The 20075-nt window shown below is 48.0% G+C and overlaps 1 protein-coding gene across 7 annotated transcripts in view; it reads right to left on the bottom strand.

Moving 5' to 3' along the window:
• NTNG1 (netrin G1) overlaps window positions 1–20075 on the bottom strand; it is a 226871-nt gene that overhangs the window by 52232 nt on the left and 154564 nt on the right. For all 7 annotated transcript variants that reach the window (XM_070396685.1, XM_070396686.1, XM_070396682.1 and 4 more), the window contains 2 exons: window positions 18915–19087; window positions 9053–9079 (listed from right to left, as the gene is read on the bottom strand). In XM_070396685.1, coding sequence (XP_070252786.1) covers window positions 9053–9079; window positions 18915–19087 — 200 coding nt within the window. The remainder of the gene's footprint in view (window positions 1–9052; window positions 9080–18914; window positions 19088–20075) is intronic.

Below are 20075 nucleotides of genomic sequence, written 5' to 3'. Positions count from 1 at the left end.
TCTTAATGCGGGCATTGCTATAGCTGTCGGTATTTATGAATGGGAAAAGCACATAATTTTCCACATCTGTCTCCGGGCGTTACTAAGGAAACACTCGGTAACAGGCAGGCACAATATGCAGGCTGTTGACGGCATGCTGCTATTCACCTGAGCACTTTGGTGAGTGAAAAGCATGAGTCCACTTGGACTGGGAGGATCACTTTGGAAAAATGAAAAATTTGCATTTCCAAGGAATTAGTATGATTTCTACAAATTGTTCAGAAAAAATTCCAAACCATTGTTATGGCTCTAAATAAAAATTATTTGTATTACTAGCATCAAATCAAGAGCATTTTAGTTTGTTGACATGGTTCTAACTTTTTCCTGTAGGAGAGGCAAAAACAAGTGATATGTGCAGTTTCAGTGACTGGTTTGTCTTGTTTAACATACTCTTCGTGTTTTATGATTTTCCCCGAGGATGCCAGGGTTCCATCTCAAGGGTCTTCCTATATGTATAAAAATTAATGCAGGTCATTCTACTTTTGAATTGTTCGTTTCTTGCCTGTATGGAATTACCAAGATAGACAGTTACCATCTGACTCCTACCTAGAATATAATTTTCTTCTGTGTCATGTACTTATGATAGTTTCTTGGGGGTGGGGAGTGCATAGCCCTTGTATTTCCTGGGGATATACAGTGGGGCCTTGACTTACGAGTTTAATTCGTTCCGTGACGGAGCTCGTAACTCAAATTACTCGTATGTCAAATCAAAAAGTGAACGAGTGAGACACATGATGCTGGGCTGATGTTGTGGCGTTCACTGTGACGTTTGCTGCACCAACTAGCGGTGGGGTATCTGAAGCTGGCTCGTAACCCGAATTTTAGCTCGCAACTCAAAGCAAAAATCGGCCGAGAGAAGGCTCATATCTCGAAAAACTTGTTAGTTGGGACACTTGTAAGTCAAGGCCCCACTGTAATTAGACATTTTTTTTTCAAATAAGTTTTATTATGCGGGATGCCTAACCTTCCTGAACAATGGAAAGTCAAGACCATCAGCGCTCAGACAAAAATCCTAATCTAATCTATGCCTATGTCCACTGGGACCAATTTCTACGCTATGTTTTTCCTTGGGAGGAAAAATGTCCTAAAAAAAGATAATGGAAATTTGTGGCCCCTAAATCCCTATAACATTTTACTGTCTATGCATTCATGCTTTACTATTTGGCTGTCATGAGATTTTTAATTTATTATCTCATCCTAACCTTTAAAGATTTATTTTATAATTGCAATGAAAACAACTTAAAATTAGCCAGTTATTGTCTGGTTACTATTATTACTCTAAGATCCAGAAATAGTCAATCAATATTACTAACGAATGTTTCATTCCCAGAAGTAAAAAAAAATTTAGGCACGTTGGAGGCTATATTAATAGTATAATTGAGGCAAAGTCTATATTATCCTATGCCATTCCAATAAAAAATTCTTTGCATAACATGAAGCTTCTGAGAATTTTTACCCGTGGGCCACTTAGTTTGAGGGGTTAGAAATTACAAGTAGGAAAAAATGGTAACACATCGATTTGCATCCCAGCTCTACCACCTGGACAAGTTCCTCACCTTCTCGGGGTCTAAGCTTTCTCACCTGTGGGAGGGGGATGATGATGCTACCTGCTGGTCCCAGTCAGGACTACAGAGTTAATATTTGCTTGTCACTGCAGTGAGCTTTCAGTAAATGTCAGCTCTTGTTATTCTAATTGTGGGTGCCATTGTAATAGAAATCAGATAACTGTCGCCTGAACAGTTCCTGCTGAGTGGAAGTTGAGAAAATAATGGTTGTGCCTCCTATTTTTTGCAACTTTAGCTTTTCCCAAAGCAAGTGGTTCTGATACGTTAAAAAAAAGCTTACTGTAGGGAACAACCCAGTTCCAGGGCCAACATCGATGAATACTATTCAGGGAGCAATAGAAATTATTTTTGGAATCCTGCGAAAAAGAGTTGATATTTAACATTTAAAGATCAAATGTTAATTTGTGAGTTTCTTGCAAGTTTGGAAGCACGTCAGTTTAGACTGTGCATCCACACGTATCCTGCCCGACTGACTTTTTCTTTTTCATTCACGAGCGAACTCAGGAAACGGTGATGTGACCATTTGGCTGTGACACTCGAAGTTCATTTCCATGAATCAGAAAGACGGAGATTCTGGTTCTAAGCATGGGGCTCTGGAAGGATCTGTTTTTTTCTCCTCTGCACCCCCAGGAAAACTCTCTGTGCTGCACGTTGGGGAGAACGATGTTAGAATTGCCAAACCTGACTGTCTGTTGCTGAGTCCATAGTGTGTCAAGCTGACAGCAAGCTTGCAGTGGACGGCTAAGTGGGGTTGTTCTAGAATATTACCTTGTCTTCTATCTATCATACAAGGCGTTCACTCAGCATGAACTGTAGGCAGCGTGCACCTCACTCTGTGGACACCCTTGAAATGCAGAGTAAATTGTGATCACGCTTTCCCATGTTTTTTTTCTAGAACAGCCTACTCCACCGTATTCCATGCTGAATGAGACGAGAAGGCAACAACCCAATGTCATGGTGCCATGGGAGGGGTCCTGGTTTAGAAACTGGACACTGAGCTGAGATGGGACACAGCTGACCTTTAGCCATAGTGGCCTCCTCTGTAAAATGATGTTGGAACAATGCTCTTGAAGTTGCCTAAAAACACTAACTTTTATGTGATGTTTGGGTTCTACGATGGGGCGGGTGGGGGTGGGGCTCACAGGGAGCCACCCTGGGCAGAAAAAGCCACCACGGAGAGGGGGCTGGTGAGCCCTCGTCCAATGTGCCACTTCGGGGAGCGTCTCTGGTGGAGGCAGAGTCCCAGGGCCCCTCGGGTAGGTACAGTGACTGTGGCTGATCCTCAGGGGACCCGAGACAGCATTATGGATGCCTAGACAGGAATCCATACAAAGCCCTAAAGCTTTCCAGCAGAAATCCCCAGGCCCTGGGGTAATCTTCCCATCTTCACAGCCTGCTGCCTGCTCTCAGAAACAAGCCTCGTTAAACCGGTGGGAGGATAGCGGTCAGGTGACAGCGGTGGGTCTGTCCTTGAGATGACACGCGATTTTATTTTGCTGTAAGCAACTGTCCTGGTGTTTTTTTTTTTTAAAGGTTTTTACTGTCACAGGCTATGGGCAAGCATGTTCTCTAATCTGCGTGGCTTATTTCATGAAATGTTCTGTGTTCTGCAATACATCTGACACCTACGCCTTCTCCCTCTTCCTCAGCATGCTGGGGGAGTCCGTGCCAGAGGAACACAGTCCCCGACCCCCTCTCCTCAGACGTGGTCCCTGTAACTTCTGCTGTAACAAAAATATGGCCCGGCCAGCGTGGCTCAGTGGTTGAGCATCAACCTATGAACAAGGAGGTCATGGTTCGATTCCCAGTCAGGATACATGCCCGGGTGCAGGCTCGATCCCCAGTAGGGGGTGTGCAGGAGGCAGCCAGTCCATGAACTCTCTCATCATTGATGTTTCTCTCTCTCTCTCTCTCTCTCTCCCTCTCCCTTCCTCTCTGAAATCAATAAAAATATATATTTTTAAAAAATATGGATTTCTGTGTTTCCTCAGGTCATTGAAGTTCCCTGCACAGAAATGGATCGTTCAGGGACCAAGAGGCCCCAGGTGCAGTGCCAGGGGTTGGAAGGGGTCTGTGGTAAATCAATAAATCCAGATGTCCCTTCTCATTTCTCTCTTCCCCTTGGTCTAATGTTATGAGCTTGAGCTGTGGGAGCTTGATGGGCCTTCCTGGCCTTGTTACATGGGCGAGCCCCTCGCTCACTGAGCCTCACTTTCAACCCTCGGAAATGGAGTCCTGTAGACACGAGGGAACATTCCCCTCCTTCTGAGCAGCAGCTCCGTCTCATGCTTCCCAGGAAGTGGAGCTGCTCACTGGCCAGCTCACCACTGATACCCCAGGAGGCCAATGACACCCACACTCTGAGTGTGGGGTTCACAGCTCCATGTCGGAAGATGCACCCCAGGACCACTCAGAGAACTTGGCAAATCTTGGTTTAAGCTAGAAATTTCCGGGTCCCCCCACTCCATGGAGATAAGGTACAGATAGCAGCTCACACTTAAAAAGTGGCTCAGCATTCGAAAACCACCTGGGACAAGATGAACGCCTGAAACCAAGTCAATTTGCTCAGGGTGGGCAATTGTAGCCAATAAAATTCACGAAGCCTCTCAGATTTTTTTTTTTTTTTTTTTAAGGAAGGGGTACTTCCTCCTTCTTCATTGAAATAATTGATTGAATCTTCAGGATTAAGGAAGCAGCTATGTCCTAATGTTCATTCAACTTTCGGGTAACCACCAAGGTTTCATGGACGCGAGATGCTAGTTACACAGAATGAAATGGATCTGAGATGAGGATACCGGGGACATGAGAGATCTGAGTCCCTCCGCTCTCCTCCTAGAACATCAGCAAACAGTTCCAAATGAATGCGGCTTTGTCGCAGAGCTACGCTAGCCTGATCCTTCCCCCGCCTCGTTATATAAAACCTAATTAGTTAAAGGGCAATTCAAATGAAACTTTTATTGGAGGAATTTAGAAGTATTAAAGCGAAGGGGGAAAGCAAACACGGCAACTCCCTGAGGAGCATGAACACGGTCGCTAATAACCTCGGGAGGGCACATGGCTGACCTTGTGATTCTCCTCACGACCCAGCTCTCCTCCGTAAATCGGTCGCGAACAGAAATATCTGGATGCTGCCTGGAGAACAGCTTTGACAAGGTCTCCAGCTCTAATGTCTTCCAGCATGAAAACACGCCCGGGCTTTCCCAACAGGCTGCTGGACCCTGCAGGTAACACTGCCCTTGTTTCCTCGTCCTGCCAATTACATCACATTAGAGGTGGACCTTTAACGCTGTGACAAAGGCCGTGCTCATGGTAAGAGCAAACAGGAAAATGGCATTATTTCCCTTATGTGAACGGTCGTCTCGAATTGAAAGAGTTGAAGAGGAGGGGATGGCCAAACACCTCCACCCATGGTCTAGGCCAGTGGTTCTCCACCTTGGCTGCACATTAGAATCACCTGGGAATCTTTTTAAAATCCTGATTTCTGGGGCCCCACCCCATAACAAAGAAACAGAATTTCCAGAGGATGAGGCCCAGAAATCAGGATTTTAAAAAGATTCCCAGGTGATTCTAATGTGCAGCCAAGGTGGAGAACAACTGGTCTATGCTTTTCATGCCAATCATCTGAAAGTCATTTAAGGAAATCATGTTTACTTGGGTTCACAGAATGTTCCTCTCTCTTTTGTTCCTTTTCAAAGAAATATTTGGATTTATTAAAAAAAATTGTAAGTTTTCTGAAATGGTGTTTTCGGACGTGATCTTTCATTTCAACGGATGGCCTACCTTTAACCTCCAACTCATCCCTTTTTAAAGCGATAATCACCCACACAAACCTATTTGCACATTAGGCCAATGCTTGCGGTTCTAATTATGTTCTTTATAAGATACTGTTATAAAGACATAATTAGCGAATTCACTTGCTTTTCAGGATGAAGGATCAGATAATATACGTTAGGAGGTAACAATTAGCTTGCCACCTTAACAAAGACGCCCACACCAAACCAACTATTAATTTGGATCAACAGCACCAAACAAATGTTCACTTGAATAAATAGTGAGTTTGCTTATAAGGGCATAACTACATTAAGAGAAAAAAGAAAAACCTGAATGAATTACTACTACCCCAGCAGGTAAAAAGGGCTCCTAGGGATGATCTATTTCGGGATTCATTCATTGCTGACAACATCACCAGTGTTTTTTCAGCAGTGGCCAAAGCACACAGAAATGACTGAGTTTTCAGAAATCCAGGACCTTTGGGGATGAGTGGACAACCTACTTCCTTATAGAGAGACAACAGCAGGTACCAATGACCTTAATGGGAAATTTGTATCAAAAACTTCTAGCAGATGATCGGAAAGGGTGACCACTCTGTCCATGCATTTGAACCCAACTTAATACCGACATCTATCAGGGCTCCCAAAATCTTTAGCCCTTGTATGTATGCAAACTTACGGTTACATACGTTAATAATTTACGTCGATAATAGACATCATTCGATTTCCTTGAGATGCACTTTGATGATGGGTCTCCTGAGTGATACACCTGTTGTAAGGGCAGCTTTCTATATATACTCGGTGGAACCATGTTCATTGATTCCTTCTGTGGGATAAAGGGAACAGCCCTGGCCACGGTTTGTACCTTAGAACCGCCCTTCCTGTGCCCTCTGGAACGGGCAGCGAGTAAGCTACCATGAATTCCTGAGGAAAGGAACCGGGCAGAGTGCCTTATGAGCCCACAAAGAAGGAACCGTGTGACTGGCATTAAAGCAGCCTAGAGATACAGTCATGTCTGATGGTTTTATCGCACATCTCTGGACCTGAAGGCCAGGCAACAAGCAAGCTAGTCCTGCGTGATGTTGGGTGACCCCAGAAGCTCTTATGTACTGTTTTCTGGAAAAAAAATCTAAGGAAACACCCACCGCACTCCACGGAGAACAGCCAGAGGCCCAGTGAAGGCAGGGCACAGGCGACCACGTTATCTGCTAGAGGGTTTTGGTTAGGGATGCAGGAGCTAAATTTTCCTAATAAATAATAAAGCCGAACACATTTCCCCAAGGCACAATGCAGCATCCTTTCGGGTCACCAGTGATTTCAAAATAAAAACAAAGCCCCGCACAACTGGGATTTCCCGACTGGGTGTGTAAAAGGTCAACATCTGCTGATGCTCGGAGATGAGGCATGAGGTGAAGGCGGCAGGATGAGATGTCCCGTGAGCAGTACAGTGAGAGATCCATGCAGCACGCCCGACACGCCCACACAGAAACACACCCAGCCCCCGAGAACCACTTTCCATCCGTCCATTTCTGAAACGTCAGACAGGCCGATGGCCACAGCGGCCTCAGCCCTCTACCTCCGCTTGCTTCTCGGGGTTCCCTGTCTGCTCTCAAATGCACGTGCAAATGCGACCCGCAAGGCCTGAAAGGAGCAAGTTGTGGGGGTGTCTACAGTGAGGCAGAAAAGTCAGCCTCTGAGCGCTGCGGGTCCTGAACATCTGAAGCCGCCCCCCTCCAAAGGGCGCCACGGGCAGTGCCAACGACAGGGCAAGCCAAAGCCTGGCTGCTATTATTCATAGACTTTATGGCAAAAGACATAAGCGAGGCTGGGAGATGAGTAGGAATTCCAAAGACATAAAGGATCTAGGAGTGTAATACAGGACAATTCTCTACCATCCGTGGAGCCATTTCCTAGATATTTCAGTAGGTGGAGAATTAGGTAGAAGCTGAAAAGGGAAATTTGGCTAGAAATCGGAGAATATACTAGAACTCCGTGATTTGGTTTCATCAACCAAACCGTGGGGAAGCACATACGTTTCTGTTGCACTACAGGCCAATCATCCACCCCCCAGGCTCGTCCGTGCTACTGTACCTCAAGGCCTGCAACTGGGTCGTGTCCTGCTCATCTGCAAGCGGCAGCGCTGAGGCTCTCTCAGCAGCAAGGCCGCGGGAGGAGGACGCGGCGTGGCTCATGGCTCGGGTGGGCCTCCGAGTGGCTGAGAGCACGCCCGCTGTTTACGGAGCCGCCAATTATCTCGGCACCGGCCCGGCCAGGCTTAACCAATCCGCACCCGTGCGGTCCAGGCTGGGGTAAACTGGTTGCTTTGTGAGTGGGAACACCTGACTGGCACTACAAGGCTCGGGAAGCTGTTTTACCTAAATGATCGGAGAAGGGGGATGGTCTCGCTTCGGCTGTCACCCTGCGATCACCCTGCACCGCCCGAGGCCAGGGAGGGGGAGACACTGTGAGAATTCCTCTCTTGCTCCCAGTGTGGAGCCTCGGCTTCCTCACGGCTCGCTTTCCCTTTCGTTACTCAGGAGCCAGAGGTTGGAGCCACCAGAAAGGGTGTGATGTGTAAAAATGGGTGCAATTCTGCAAAGTTCTGGGGCCTTATCAGCTTTTCAGGCTCATGTCAGGGGTCCTTGGTTTCTGTATGAGGAAGCTCCAGGCCATTCTCCCGGGACAGCTGGGAAGGGCTCTTTGCAGGGGCACCGGGCCTGACTTCCCCAGAGGGTCGAAGGGGCATTTTCTTTTCCATTACTTACATTTCCACGAAAAGATTTCCCGTGGAAATTTCTAGCAGCCTGACTCCTCCATGCTGCATGTATATATATATTTTTAAATCCCTCTTCTCTAGCAAACTTAAAGCTAAGTAATCAGGAAAACCTGGCTCTCGGTATTTTAGGAGGGAGAGGCAGACCGATTCGTTTGCCCCTCCATTCCTCCAGAAAGATGGATCAGGGTCAGAAACCTGCTCCTTTCAGGCCTTCGCCACGACACAATCCCTCCCCCGGCTTCCGGGGAGTCTCCTTGGATCCTAAGGAACACGCAAGCGTTCACTGGCATCTGTTCTCTGATTTTCTAAATGACGGTGGAAACCGTACCCCGTCCAGGGGAGAGCGTTCAATTGGGTTGTTGGTTACTAAGTTTGGGTAAATAGGACCGCTCCTCTTTTCGCTCAATGAGCTAGCAGTGGTCGGCAAACTGCGGCTGGCGAGCCACATGCGGCTCTTTGGCCCCTTGAGTGTGGCTCTTCCTAAGCCTTAGGAGTGTCCTAATTAAGTTAATAACAATGTACCTACCTATATCGTTTAAGTTTAAAAAATTTGGCTCTCAAAAGAAATTTCAATCGTTGTACTGTTGATATTTGGCTCTGCTGACTGAGTTTGCCGATCACTAAGGTGCCTTAAGTAATGGCACCTCTGTGAAGCAGGCCCTCATTGATCAAAATGAAGGACAGCTGGGCTGTGCCGGATCCACAGGCTCTACCAGAGAACCATCTCACCCGTGATCGCATCCCATCTGGGCTGAGAACAAACCCAACAATTCACTCCACTGAGAAAATACTCGTATCAGAAATGGAGGCGGGGAAAGTAGATCTGAGGAGCGGAACAACAAAGCGAAGCGAGCCTCGACTGCTTGGTGATTTTTTTTTTTTTTTTTTTTTTTTTTACTTACTACCAATACTGGAGATACTGGGGATGCCTAGGGAAAAAGAAAAAAGAGAAAGAAAAGCTGTTAGACATGTATTAGCACAAGGCGTCGTGAGCTCAATATAAAAATCTCAGAAACATAACACGCGATAACATTCAGATCACGAGGACATCAGCACAGAAAAAGCAGCGTATCCAGCCCTCCGCGGAAGCCACGTTGCTTTCCTCGTAGAACTCCAGAACTCATCCCCGTTAGGAAATCAAGGCTCGACTTGCACAGCTGGCTCAAGGCAGCTTCATATCAACCATGTTGTGTTTGCCTATAACAGTGGTTCTCAACCTTGGCTGCACATTAGAATCACCTGGGAATCTTTTTAAAATCCTGATTTCTGGGCCTCATCCTCCGGAAATTCTGTTTCTTTGTGACTAATGTTGTGGCTCCACCCCATAACAAAGAAACAGAATTTCCGGAGGATGAGGCCCAGAAATCAGGATTTTAAAAAGATTCCCAGGTGATTCTAATGTGCAGCCAAGGTTGAGAACCACTGGCCTATAAGGTGAACGGACATTTGTATGTGGTTCAAAACATATTAAAAACTATGCTTCTGTTCTGGGCACAGAGGACTAAACAGACACAGCATGGGCCTCTGCAAATAGACCCACATCATGGAATAGGTCTCTTTCTATGTGTTATGAGAAGTACCTGTTAGCGGATGCAAGTCATTTGGCCTGTTATTTGATTAATGTCACATAACCATCATTTCTTATTCCTCTTTTACTCCAGATATGTGGATTAAACTCCGTAATAGAAACTTAATTCGAGAATACACTAGGTTGTTCCCATTGATCATGGACTTCATAGATTTTTCCAAGTTGTGCGAAGGTGGTGGAACCATTTCAGAACGCACTGAACTTGGAGTAACCGTGGGCATGGATGTAGTGTGCATCCAGATGAGAACTCCTGGCCAATGCCCTAGACGGTTTGGCTCAGTGGATAGAGCGTCAGCCTGCGTACTGAAAGGTCCTGGGTTCGACTCTGGTCAAGGGCACATGCCCCGGTTGCGGGCTTGATCCCCAGTGGGGGTGGTGCAGGAGGCAGCTGATCCATGATTCTCTCTCATCATTGATGTTTCTATCTCTCCCTCTCCCTTCCTCTCTGAAATCAATAAAAATATATTAAAAAAACAACAACTCCTGGCCAAGAGCAGAGGCACCAGCTGTCCGGGTTGGGAGCCTTGCTCTTGCACTCGCTGCCTGTGTGACCTTGGGTAAGTTGCTAAGGCTCCAGGAAGCTTGGTTTCCTGCCTCATAGTGTTTGCAAAGATGACAGAAATTGGCATATGCAAAGCACTCAAAACATGGCTTGGCAGGTAGTCTGTGCTAGCTCCATCTTTGCTACGATGACGATTATTGATGCAGTTGGTTCATCAAACAAGCAACCCCATGATAGATATTGCCAATTAACAGTCAGAGATTTATATCTTCTCCACTAAATTCGGGTTGAGAGCATGAGATGGAAGTCAGACTGCACTGAGGGACAGCCCTGCTCTGCCCCCGATGAGCTGGGTGACTGCAGGCCAGCTCCCCAGCTCTACCCGTTTCCTCACTGGAGAGGAGCTAATGATGTCTACCGCAAAGGGCTGCTGTGCACATTGAATGGGATAATCCATAAAAGTGTCTGACACACGGTACACAGTCCATACAAGGCAGCTGTTAATGAGCTGTTCGGACGTGCTGGTTACATCGTGAAGTATACGAGCAGGTGGTAACTGTAGGAATCATTAAACTTCTATTTTAGTATTTATTTTTTTGAATGACTGCCCTCTGCTTATTTTAATTGATCCCTGTAGATTCCTAGCTTTGTTTTCTTTAAAACCAAGAGCTGTTTTCTTATTTCTTCAAAGGGAGGGGAGAAGGAGAAATAAAAGCTTGCCATTCCTTGTTAACACCTTGGAAGGAATGAGATCCTATGTTCCGTTATTAGATACATTAAAATTCTCTAGATTTTATTTATCTTTAGTTTTAAAATATATTTTTATTGATTTCAGAGAGGAAGGGAGAGAGAGAGAGAGAAACATCCATGATGAGAGAGAACCATTGATCGGCTGCCTCCTGCATGCCCCACACTGGGGATTGAGCCTACAACCCGGGCATGTGCCCTGACCAGGAATTGAACCATGACCTCCTGGTTCATAGGTCAACACTCAACCACTGATGCATGCTGGCTGGGCCAGAATCTTTGTTTTAAATGAACAGAGTTTATGGGGCTTCAGCTCAATTACTGATCACTGATCTACCCAAACTGGAGACCTCAATTTCCATTTCCATTTCCATGTCCGTGCAGCAGCTCAAGCTGCAGGCGCTCTCTGCAGAGGGGAGCTGAACTCCTGACCCCACACTCCGTTGGCTGCCTTGCCACAACCGACAGTGACTTGGTACTGAAATTTTCTTTCCTTTGCAAATCCCCTGTTGAGTGAGGAATGATGGCCGCATCATCATTTTAGTATCAATGGCAGGAGGCCCCAAATTTCCCCGTGATTGAAAGCCCTGCTCCACGGGGGCAGCTGCTCGCCTTTTGTAATCCGTCAGAGAGAATGGAAGCTGGGCCGCAGGAAGAGACGTCTCATGCGCTTGCAAACTCACGGGGAGCTGGAGGGCCATGCATAATGCAAAGCGAAGTTCTCAGTTCTCGGGGTGCGCGGGCCCCCCCCCGCCATGGAGAGCCAATCCCCAAGACTGATGAAACCCTTGCTGCAGTAAAGCACCTCAGACTCATGCAAAACTGTCTCCGTTCCTTCGGGGAGCCCCGTGCAGAGAGCCGTATTCGCTGCAGCGACAGATCCCCTAAGCAAGGCTATCATGCGATCCTGTTTTCCATCAGCTGACATTTGGGTGCTTAACATTCAGGCTCTTCCTCACGCCGCGGCTGGCCTTTTTGTGAGATGTCATCAGGTGAGCACGTCCTCCTCCACTGCTGTCAAATGGGAATTGCTTCGCAAAGATTTTTTTCGACTGCTGGTTGGAATAGAGCTTTTTGAAGTTGAGAACAGCTGACTGCCAAGGGAGGTCTACTGGTGTCGTTTCAAATGTTATTCTTTCCCTCATGTTTCTTATTTAATGTCCAAACACCTGGGTTTTGGTTCCCCACAGACAACTGGTGAAGAATAAACCCGTTACATCTATTAAAAGAGCTTCGAGCAAGTCACGAGGAACCTTTCAAATGTTGAAGGAACTGAGATAGGAATACAGTTCATTTCTTGAAAGTGGGCTTCTTCAGGGTGGGGGATGAGTCAATGGGTGAGATCCTATCTCACACCAGTGACAGTGCCCCTAAGCCACGGGACAGATGGTTTGAAAAAGGCCCATCGAATAAGTGACCAGACTGCGGCCATCAGGAGCTCTACCTGCAAAAGCCCCGCCAATGAAGACGCAGGTGATGAGTAAGAACACGGGTGTGTTCTGTTGCCATTACTTCCGACGCCCTCCCAGCCCTGGTCCCTGGTCCAAAGGGCTGTACAGAGCCGTCTTCCAGGAACTTGAAGGTGAAGGAAAGACCGCCTTCCCAGCATTGTGCTGTGGCATCATCATACAGGGGATCCAATCAGAGATGGCTAAAGTCACCTTATGCCAACAGAAGGGCTCTGGGGCCTGAGTGTACATGACAAACAACAGGTGGCCTTAGCGGATTGATTGCCATCTGTGAAGAATAGACGGAAGTGGGGCATCCTGAGGCACGTGGTGGGAGGGTGGCCTACCAGTGTCTCAGGAAGAGCGATGGGGAACCTCCCACCCTGACCTCTGTGCCGTTGATGCTGGGGAGGCTGGGCTGCGGTCAGAGGCATGTGTCAGGATGTTTCCGCCCGATGGTATTAGCATTCGAGTCATTTACATTTCGTGATCCCCGTGCTTGGCAAGCAGCCTTCTGATGATTATCTGGCTCCACAAGGAGACCGACTCACAGGGGAGAGACTACACTGGTCCTAAGGACTGGGGCAGTCCGGACACTGGGACAGTCCTTCCATACTGTGGGGGAGCAACTGACATGTGGACACACTCTATCTCCCCCACTGAGCTGTCATCAAAGGGAGACACTGCTGATCAGACTGGGATGGGTCCTCATGGGGGATCTCAGTGAAATTCTAATGACACTGTGCGCTGACTGTGTTCCTGCCACTCTTACAGATGCCTCACATGCATGAATTTGTTTCACTTTTATGACAACCCGATGAGGTCAACACTCGGGTGTATTTCGTGCATGGGAGAAACTCACACATGAAGAGCTTGCCCACGATCATGTGAGTACGTTGGGAAAGAGCCTGGGATTTGAATTGAGTGGTGCTACCTGCTGTTTAGCTGTGGGTGTTGTTGCCATGTAATGTAGGCACGCTGCATGACCCTTCAAAATGCTAAAGCTTTTGAGTTCCAGGGCCTATCTGGCCTCATGAGCTTCCAATAAGAGACTGCAGGCTGGTGGTTGCATGGATAATTTGGCATTCGGGGTTTTCTAGATCGGGCCCACAGGCTGGTTCATACACCTAAGGCTCTGCAAGGAAGGTCCTCTCTTATTGGGCCGACAGGCTCTGCATCTGGAAGGTTGGTGGTCCGGTCGCCGAGGCCAGGAATGCCACTTGGGGAGACCTGTGAAAACCAGCCGGGCAGTGTGTCATCTCCAGATGGCTGGATGGGCCATGAGCAGCCAGGGAAACAAAGCGAGTCTTTCTCCTACCGTGTTCCCTTCACGTTCTCAGGGGGTCTCTTCCTTAGGAGACTGGGTCCCCTGGGCCCCTTGTGTTAGAGCAGATGAGCAGCGAAAGCCACATTTTCCAGGAGACACAGGAAAGTCAACAGGAGGTCAATGTACCCACATGGGCATTATAGGGTTCTTTCGGTTCACTTATTCGTTCACCTGATAATTAATTCCATAAACACTTATAGAAAATAGATGGCCCCACTCTTAAATGGCTAGCATTTTAGCTCCTGAAGTCAAACAGAGCTGAGTTTAAATCTTGCTCTGTCATGCATTCGCTGTGGGACCTGGAGGCACCTAACTAACCTCTCTGTGCTTGTGTCTCCTTATTTGTAAAATGGGGGGGGGGGGGGGGGGGGAGGGGACAGGGAGGATTGAATGCAAGAAAGCACACAAAGCACTTCCCAAAGTCTAAAAGCCTCTGGCAAGCTTAATCAAGAGGAACTGTCATTATTATTAGAATTTTGGTGATAGATAATCAATTGTAAGTGTCCATACACTGCCAAGACTCCAGAGAGGAAAGAGCAATTGACGTGGCATGGGAGAGCCTGGCTCCACTGAGGAGCTGACATTGAAGAGCAGTCTTGAAAATGAGCAGAATTTCCATTGAGAGCAAAGAGAAAGGATGACTTCAGTATCCAGGGTGTTGACTTTGAGATTTGCACAGCTGGAAAAATTGTCTGGATTCATTAGAAAAACTCAGGCTATAATTGGTAGATTACTGTTGAACCAATAATACTAAGAACTAAAACCCAGGTATAGATCGGAATATCAAGGAAATAAAAAACACCTGTAGATCGAGAAGAGGTGGGGGGTGGGGGGGGGTGTCAGAAAATGTAAAGCAAGGGCAGAAGGGGGTTCTTTGAAGGCAAAGAAACAACAAGTAGAGATCCAGGGAGAGAAGCAGGAGAGAGTGGGGAGAGAAGCAGAGACCAGAGGAAGCCACTGAGGTCCCCTGAGAAGCAAGATGGGGTCAGGACCCAGCTGGGTTCTGACCCTGACTCGCTATGGAAACCTCCAAGGTTCCTTCCCCTCCACCGACATCCGCTTCCATGTCTACAGCGTGAGAACAGCAGCATCTTCCTATAAGGCTGTTGTGAGTTAGGAATGAGCTAACGCACTTAGAGCACTTTGGAAATTGTCTGGATGATGACACATATGTGTTAACCTGGGAAAATATAAGTCGGTCAATGCAAATGTAATACCAGAGAAAAGAAGGGCACCACCGCCAATTACTTTCCCTCACTCCGAGGGGCCCTGGCTAGTGTGCAACAACTCCAGTTGGATTTCTGAGCAAACAAATAATGTCAGTGTCAGACCAATTTAATTTTCTTTCTTGGGAGAATATCAGGCCGTGTAGGTAGAGGGAAAGGGGAAGATTGAATACAGCTCAACTAGCTGGGCTTTCTGTCTGCCTCCATGACATTTCTATCTGCAGCCTGAAGAAACGGATTAGAATAGCCTGTTCCCCAAAGAGTAGTTTAGAAATAGAAAGTTATTAGTGTCCCACGAACAAAGAATCTGGGAAACAGTAGATTAAATTGGCTACTTGACTACAGGATCCTCCAATTTTTTAAATAAGGTAATGTGAATAGCTAAGAGTTAGGATAGTGGACAGCATTTTTCAAAATTTCTTGGCCATTAAATTCTTTTCAGGGTCATAGAACACAGTATGGAAAGCAGTTTGGTAATATTATATTACTAGAGGCCTGATGCACGAAATTCATATAAGGGCTCGGCCCTTGCAGCCCTGGCTTCGTCCGGAAGGTTGTCCGGAAGTTTGTCTGGTCTAATTAGCATGTTGTGCTTTTATTATTATAGATCAGACTGATAGTTTCTAAGGTTGATTATTACGTTTGCAGCATCTCTAGGTAGAAAAGTATTGGGTGTTATTCTACGGGGATCAGAATTGAAAGAGGTGCTACTTAATACTTTTACTCATGAGCCGGTCAGTGAGTCTCAAGAGAATCTGGACAGAGTTGCTGTGGACTCAGAAGCAAGAAGAAGTAACATTCAAAACAGAATTCCCTCAGAAACAGCATGAAGATCAATAGGGAAAAGGAGAGAGATGTCTTACTGTTAAAACATCCTTTCTACCCATTTCTGTAAAGAAATAAGGGAAAGATTTCGATGCACACATCCAGGGATTACCCAGCATGGGTGTCATCCCCGAGTCACCGAGAGGATGGAGGCCGAGAGGATGGAGGCCGCGGCCACTTCTTTTTTACTTCTTAGGTTTTACATTTTTGAATTAGGATATGGCATATCCTAAGTGTCCCTCCTCGAGACCTGACTTGTCATTCACCCAATGGAGTCACAGGTCAGTGTGTGTGTGTGTGTGGGGGGGGGGGGGGGTGGAGGGAGGACTGTGCGCGCACGTGCCCGCGAGCTCATGTATGCACATGCATAAGAAAAAGCCACTATACAATGAGAATCATAACAGCGCTACAAGTCCTGTGCTTGACTTTAAATTCCCACACTACAAAAATGAGAGCGATTTCCTGGACAAGCAACCAGGTAAGAGACGTGAACATTGTACCACCTGGAAAAAGGAGTTAATGATGCTGACCTGGACAGGAAAAGAAACTGGGGCCAGTGTAAGGCTTTCTCTATTTAAAAAGAGAAAGAAGGTGGTTGGAAATGCAGAGACACTCACTATTGATGCTAAGAAATAAGTTTGATAACAATGAAAACTGTCCTCCGATAGGGACAAGTCTGCGTAGGAAAAGCAGCCAAAAGATGAACTTAGTTTGAATACCTAGTGGGTGGCCGGTGCCATGCTGCGCAGGTTGCTGCATTAGCTTATTCAGTTCTCTCGAATGCCCGGGGACAGGCGCTGCCGTGATCCCCACAGTCCAGGCGGGGAAGCCGAGGGTTGGAGAGGTTCGTTGACTTCTTCGAGGTCACACGGCTAGTGAATGGACGGACTGGTGTGGGGTCCTGGAGCCCGTGCGTGCTAGGCCACCGAAGTGCTGCCTTTCACCCATGGGCATGTTGCAGCACCGTCTGATATGGCAGAGATTTCAGGTAAGGGATTGGTTCCATTGTGAGAAGTTTCCATTGCAAGACAAGACCATTGTAGGTAAGCTCTAGGATCTTTAATCCGATTTCCTGCATGTTGAGAATTGAAACATTCGTCCAACCTCCTTGGCCATTGTGCCCACCTGTCGCCTTCCTATTTTACAGTCTCTAGAAGGACAGGAAAAGGGAGAGAGGGATGGCCAATGGAGTCGCCGAGGAAACCGGGAGGTGGTTGCCTTCCTGAGGCCAGGGAGTGGACGGATGTCCTGCAATAATCAAACGATGCGAGGTGTGCAGTCGCTCCCATGGAGAATAAAACAGGACGTTCATTTCCATGAAAAGCGTGGCTGCTACAAGGAGGTTTCCCCAGTGCGACTGTCTTGAAATAAACAGACGTGGAGGCACAGTGACAGGTAGAAGAACAGGGCCCTACTGGCATGGAAGCCAACGCCTTGGACAGCAGCGTGCCCAGCCGTCCTTCTGGTGGCCTGGACACGTTGGCCTGCCCCGCGGGCCCGCCCGGATGCCCACCAGTGATGGTGAACTTGACTTTCTTCCGTCCTGTCTCACTGAAGACGCGGCAGACGCTGAGAATGAAATCGGAGCCATTTTCACTGTGGGGAGCTTTTAAACTCAATTTGACGACCGTGGCGATGGGGATGCTTAGATAGCCGGCCACTGGGCAGCAGAACAAATAACCTCAGGGGTTCCTTCGGAATTCATGAGCGATGGCCCGAGACGACCCAGGAACGCCCGGGAGAGGCCCAGTTAATAAAATCCCCCTGAAAAATCAACATTTCTGCCCAACAGGGCTTTGTGTATTAATTTCAGGAGCTGGATGGCCATTTTTCCCTTTAACACAGATAGAAACCAAATCCCCTTACACTGAGCGATTTTTTCCTCTGCTTCCTAGAAATTTCATCATCATTTCATGCCCCCACACTCCACGGCTTGTTACTGGGCTCACTGCTCTTACGTCTACCTTGATAAGGCCCTGGGGCCGGTGGTACTGGTTTTAGGGTTTGGCTTCTCCCAGCTGTGGCCTGGAGGCTCCTGGTAACATTCCCTGCCTTGCACGGAGCAGGTGGCTTTGTGAGTTTTCCTGCTCTTGTAGCTTCTTCTCACCTGGGTGGGTGTAGGCTCAACCTCACACCTTCTTCTCTGCTTTTGAAAAATGGCAACTCTGGGCTTGTGCAAGTGGCGAAGGGGCCCATCCCTGGGATTGGGCGAATCATCTGGAAATGATGACTTCTCTCCTGGAGTGTGTCACAGCGTGGTTTCAGGGGGGCACACGTGAGTGGTCACGGGGCACCCCCCAGGGGTCCTGTAAACACAGGGAATGCCTCGCTCTTTTCACAGGGACACAAACATTTCTTTTCTCATTGTGGCCCTCGTACGCCTACAGTCACTCTTTATCTAACCAGGGGTGGGGAACATTTTCCTGCCAAGGGCCTTTTGGATATTGATCACATCATTCCCCGGCCATTCAAAATCATCAGCTTAAAAATTAGCCTGTTCTATTTGGTCAAACATTTAGTTAACTCACCTCTAATGCCTTGGCAGGGCCAGACCAAATGATTTCACCGGCCTTATACGGCCCGCGGGCCGGACATTCCCATCCCTGTTCTAAAGGGCGCCTCTGCTAACAGGACCCAGGCCTCGAGTAACATCTCAACCACGGGGGTTTGGAAAAAGCCAATTATTTCACTGGACAAAGTTGGGCTGCGGCTAAAATCGGAGAGGGAAGCATTTCTGAACAAAGCGTCTCTCGGGTCATCCAGCGTGAGAAACGGGACTGCAAATATTTAGAAACTTTCCCAGAAGTTATTTATGGTTCACATCGAGTTAGAGTTTGAATGTCTTCGTTATTTTTATAGGAAACTAACTTGGGGGAGGAAAGAAAGCACCTGTTTCACCCACTTAGAAAAAACACTCCTCCTGCGATTCCCATCGTTTCCCAGCCCACGTGATGGGGACACCGGCAGACGGACATGAACACGACCCAGCGCTGACATGTGCTTAAAAGCGGGGAGACAGGGCCGGGGGCCTCAGCTGCGTTCAGACAGGAACAGCAGCCGCTCGTCGCGCACAAAACCCAGGTGAGGAGCGAGCTACTCACAGGTGTTGGCGGTGCCCTTGGGGATGGGCAGGTACGAGCCCGGGCTCCAAGGCCGGCCCTGGTAGTTCTTCTTGCATTTCCCACAGTCGGGCCCTGTGGTGTTGTGCTCGCACTCACAGGTCAGCTTGCTGTTGTCGTACACGCACACCGTGGCGTGGAGGTTACATTTGCACCTGGGCAGAGGAGAGACAAGAGGTCATTGTCAGTGAGGCTGGCCTGGTGGTCACTGAGCCTTTTCCCACCTGTGTCGCAGGGTTGTGGCTCCAGTGCTACCTACAGGCTCCAGGAAAAAAGGCGGATTTGCAGCCTGGTCCTCAGGATCTTTCCAGCAAGTGCCCTGGGGGTGGGTAGGTGGGTGAGGCTCTGACACAGCCTGTCCTCACACCCCACTGGGAGGAATGCTAATCCCAGCAGGTTCATTGGAGGGGGGCGGAGGGGGGGGCTTGAAGCTCCCTGAGACCATCCTGCTCCGAAACCAAGAGGTTCCCCCCCCCCACCTCCCGCAGGTACCCACACTACGGCCACACCTGAGCGGTTCCGCTGTGATACCATCAAACCTATGACAACTGCGTGTGGGTTGGAACCACAGTGTTCTTGCTCTGTTCTCCCTGAAACCAGAGGACAATTCTTTTTGTTTATTTTTTTAAAGAATATATTTTTATTGATTTCAGAGAGGAAGGGAGAAGGAGAGAGAGATAGAAACATCAATGATGCCAGAGAATCATGGCTCGGCTGCCTTCTGCACGCCCCACACTGGGGACCAAGCCTGCAACCTTGGCATGTGCCCTTGACTGGAATCGAACCCGGGACCTTTCAGTCAGCAGGCCGAAGCTCTATCCACTGAGCCAGACCAGCTTGGACAATTCTTATTTGTTTAAAAAGAAAGACAACCATATGACAGTGAGCTAGTCCGATTTATGTCCTGGAGCCCCCGAGGTTCCATCAGCTGCTCTCATGCCTAAACCACATCTCCCATCAAAAGCGTTTCCCACCGAGGCCCCGAACCAGCCCGAGTGTCCGTCCTCAGGTGACCCACTCACGGCCAATGCACTCATCACAAAGGAGTCTCAGAACCGGGTCACTCGGCTCAGGGAAAAGGTGCTTGTGTCCTCGCAAGCCTAAGCCTACACGTGGCAGTGGTTTGGGGTCCTTAGCCAAGGC

This window comes from Myotis yumanensis, unplaced genomic scaffold, assembly GCF_028538775.1.
Source record: "Myotis yumanensis isolate MYYU_CA2020_CCGP unplaced genomic scaffold, mMyoYum1.0.hap1 SCAF_17, whole genome shotgun sequence".
NCBI lineage: Eukaryota > Metazoa > Chordata > Mammalia > Chiroptera > Vespertilionidae > Myotis > Myotis yumanensis.
The sequence above is the reverse complement of the archived record's forward strand: the minus strand, read 5'-3'. Positions and strand labels throughout refer to the sequence as shown.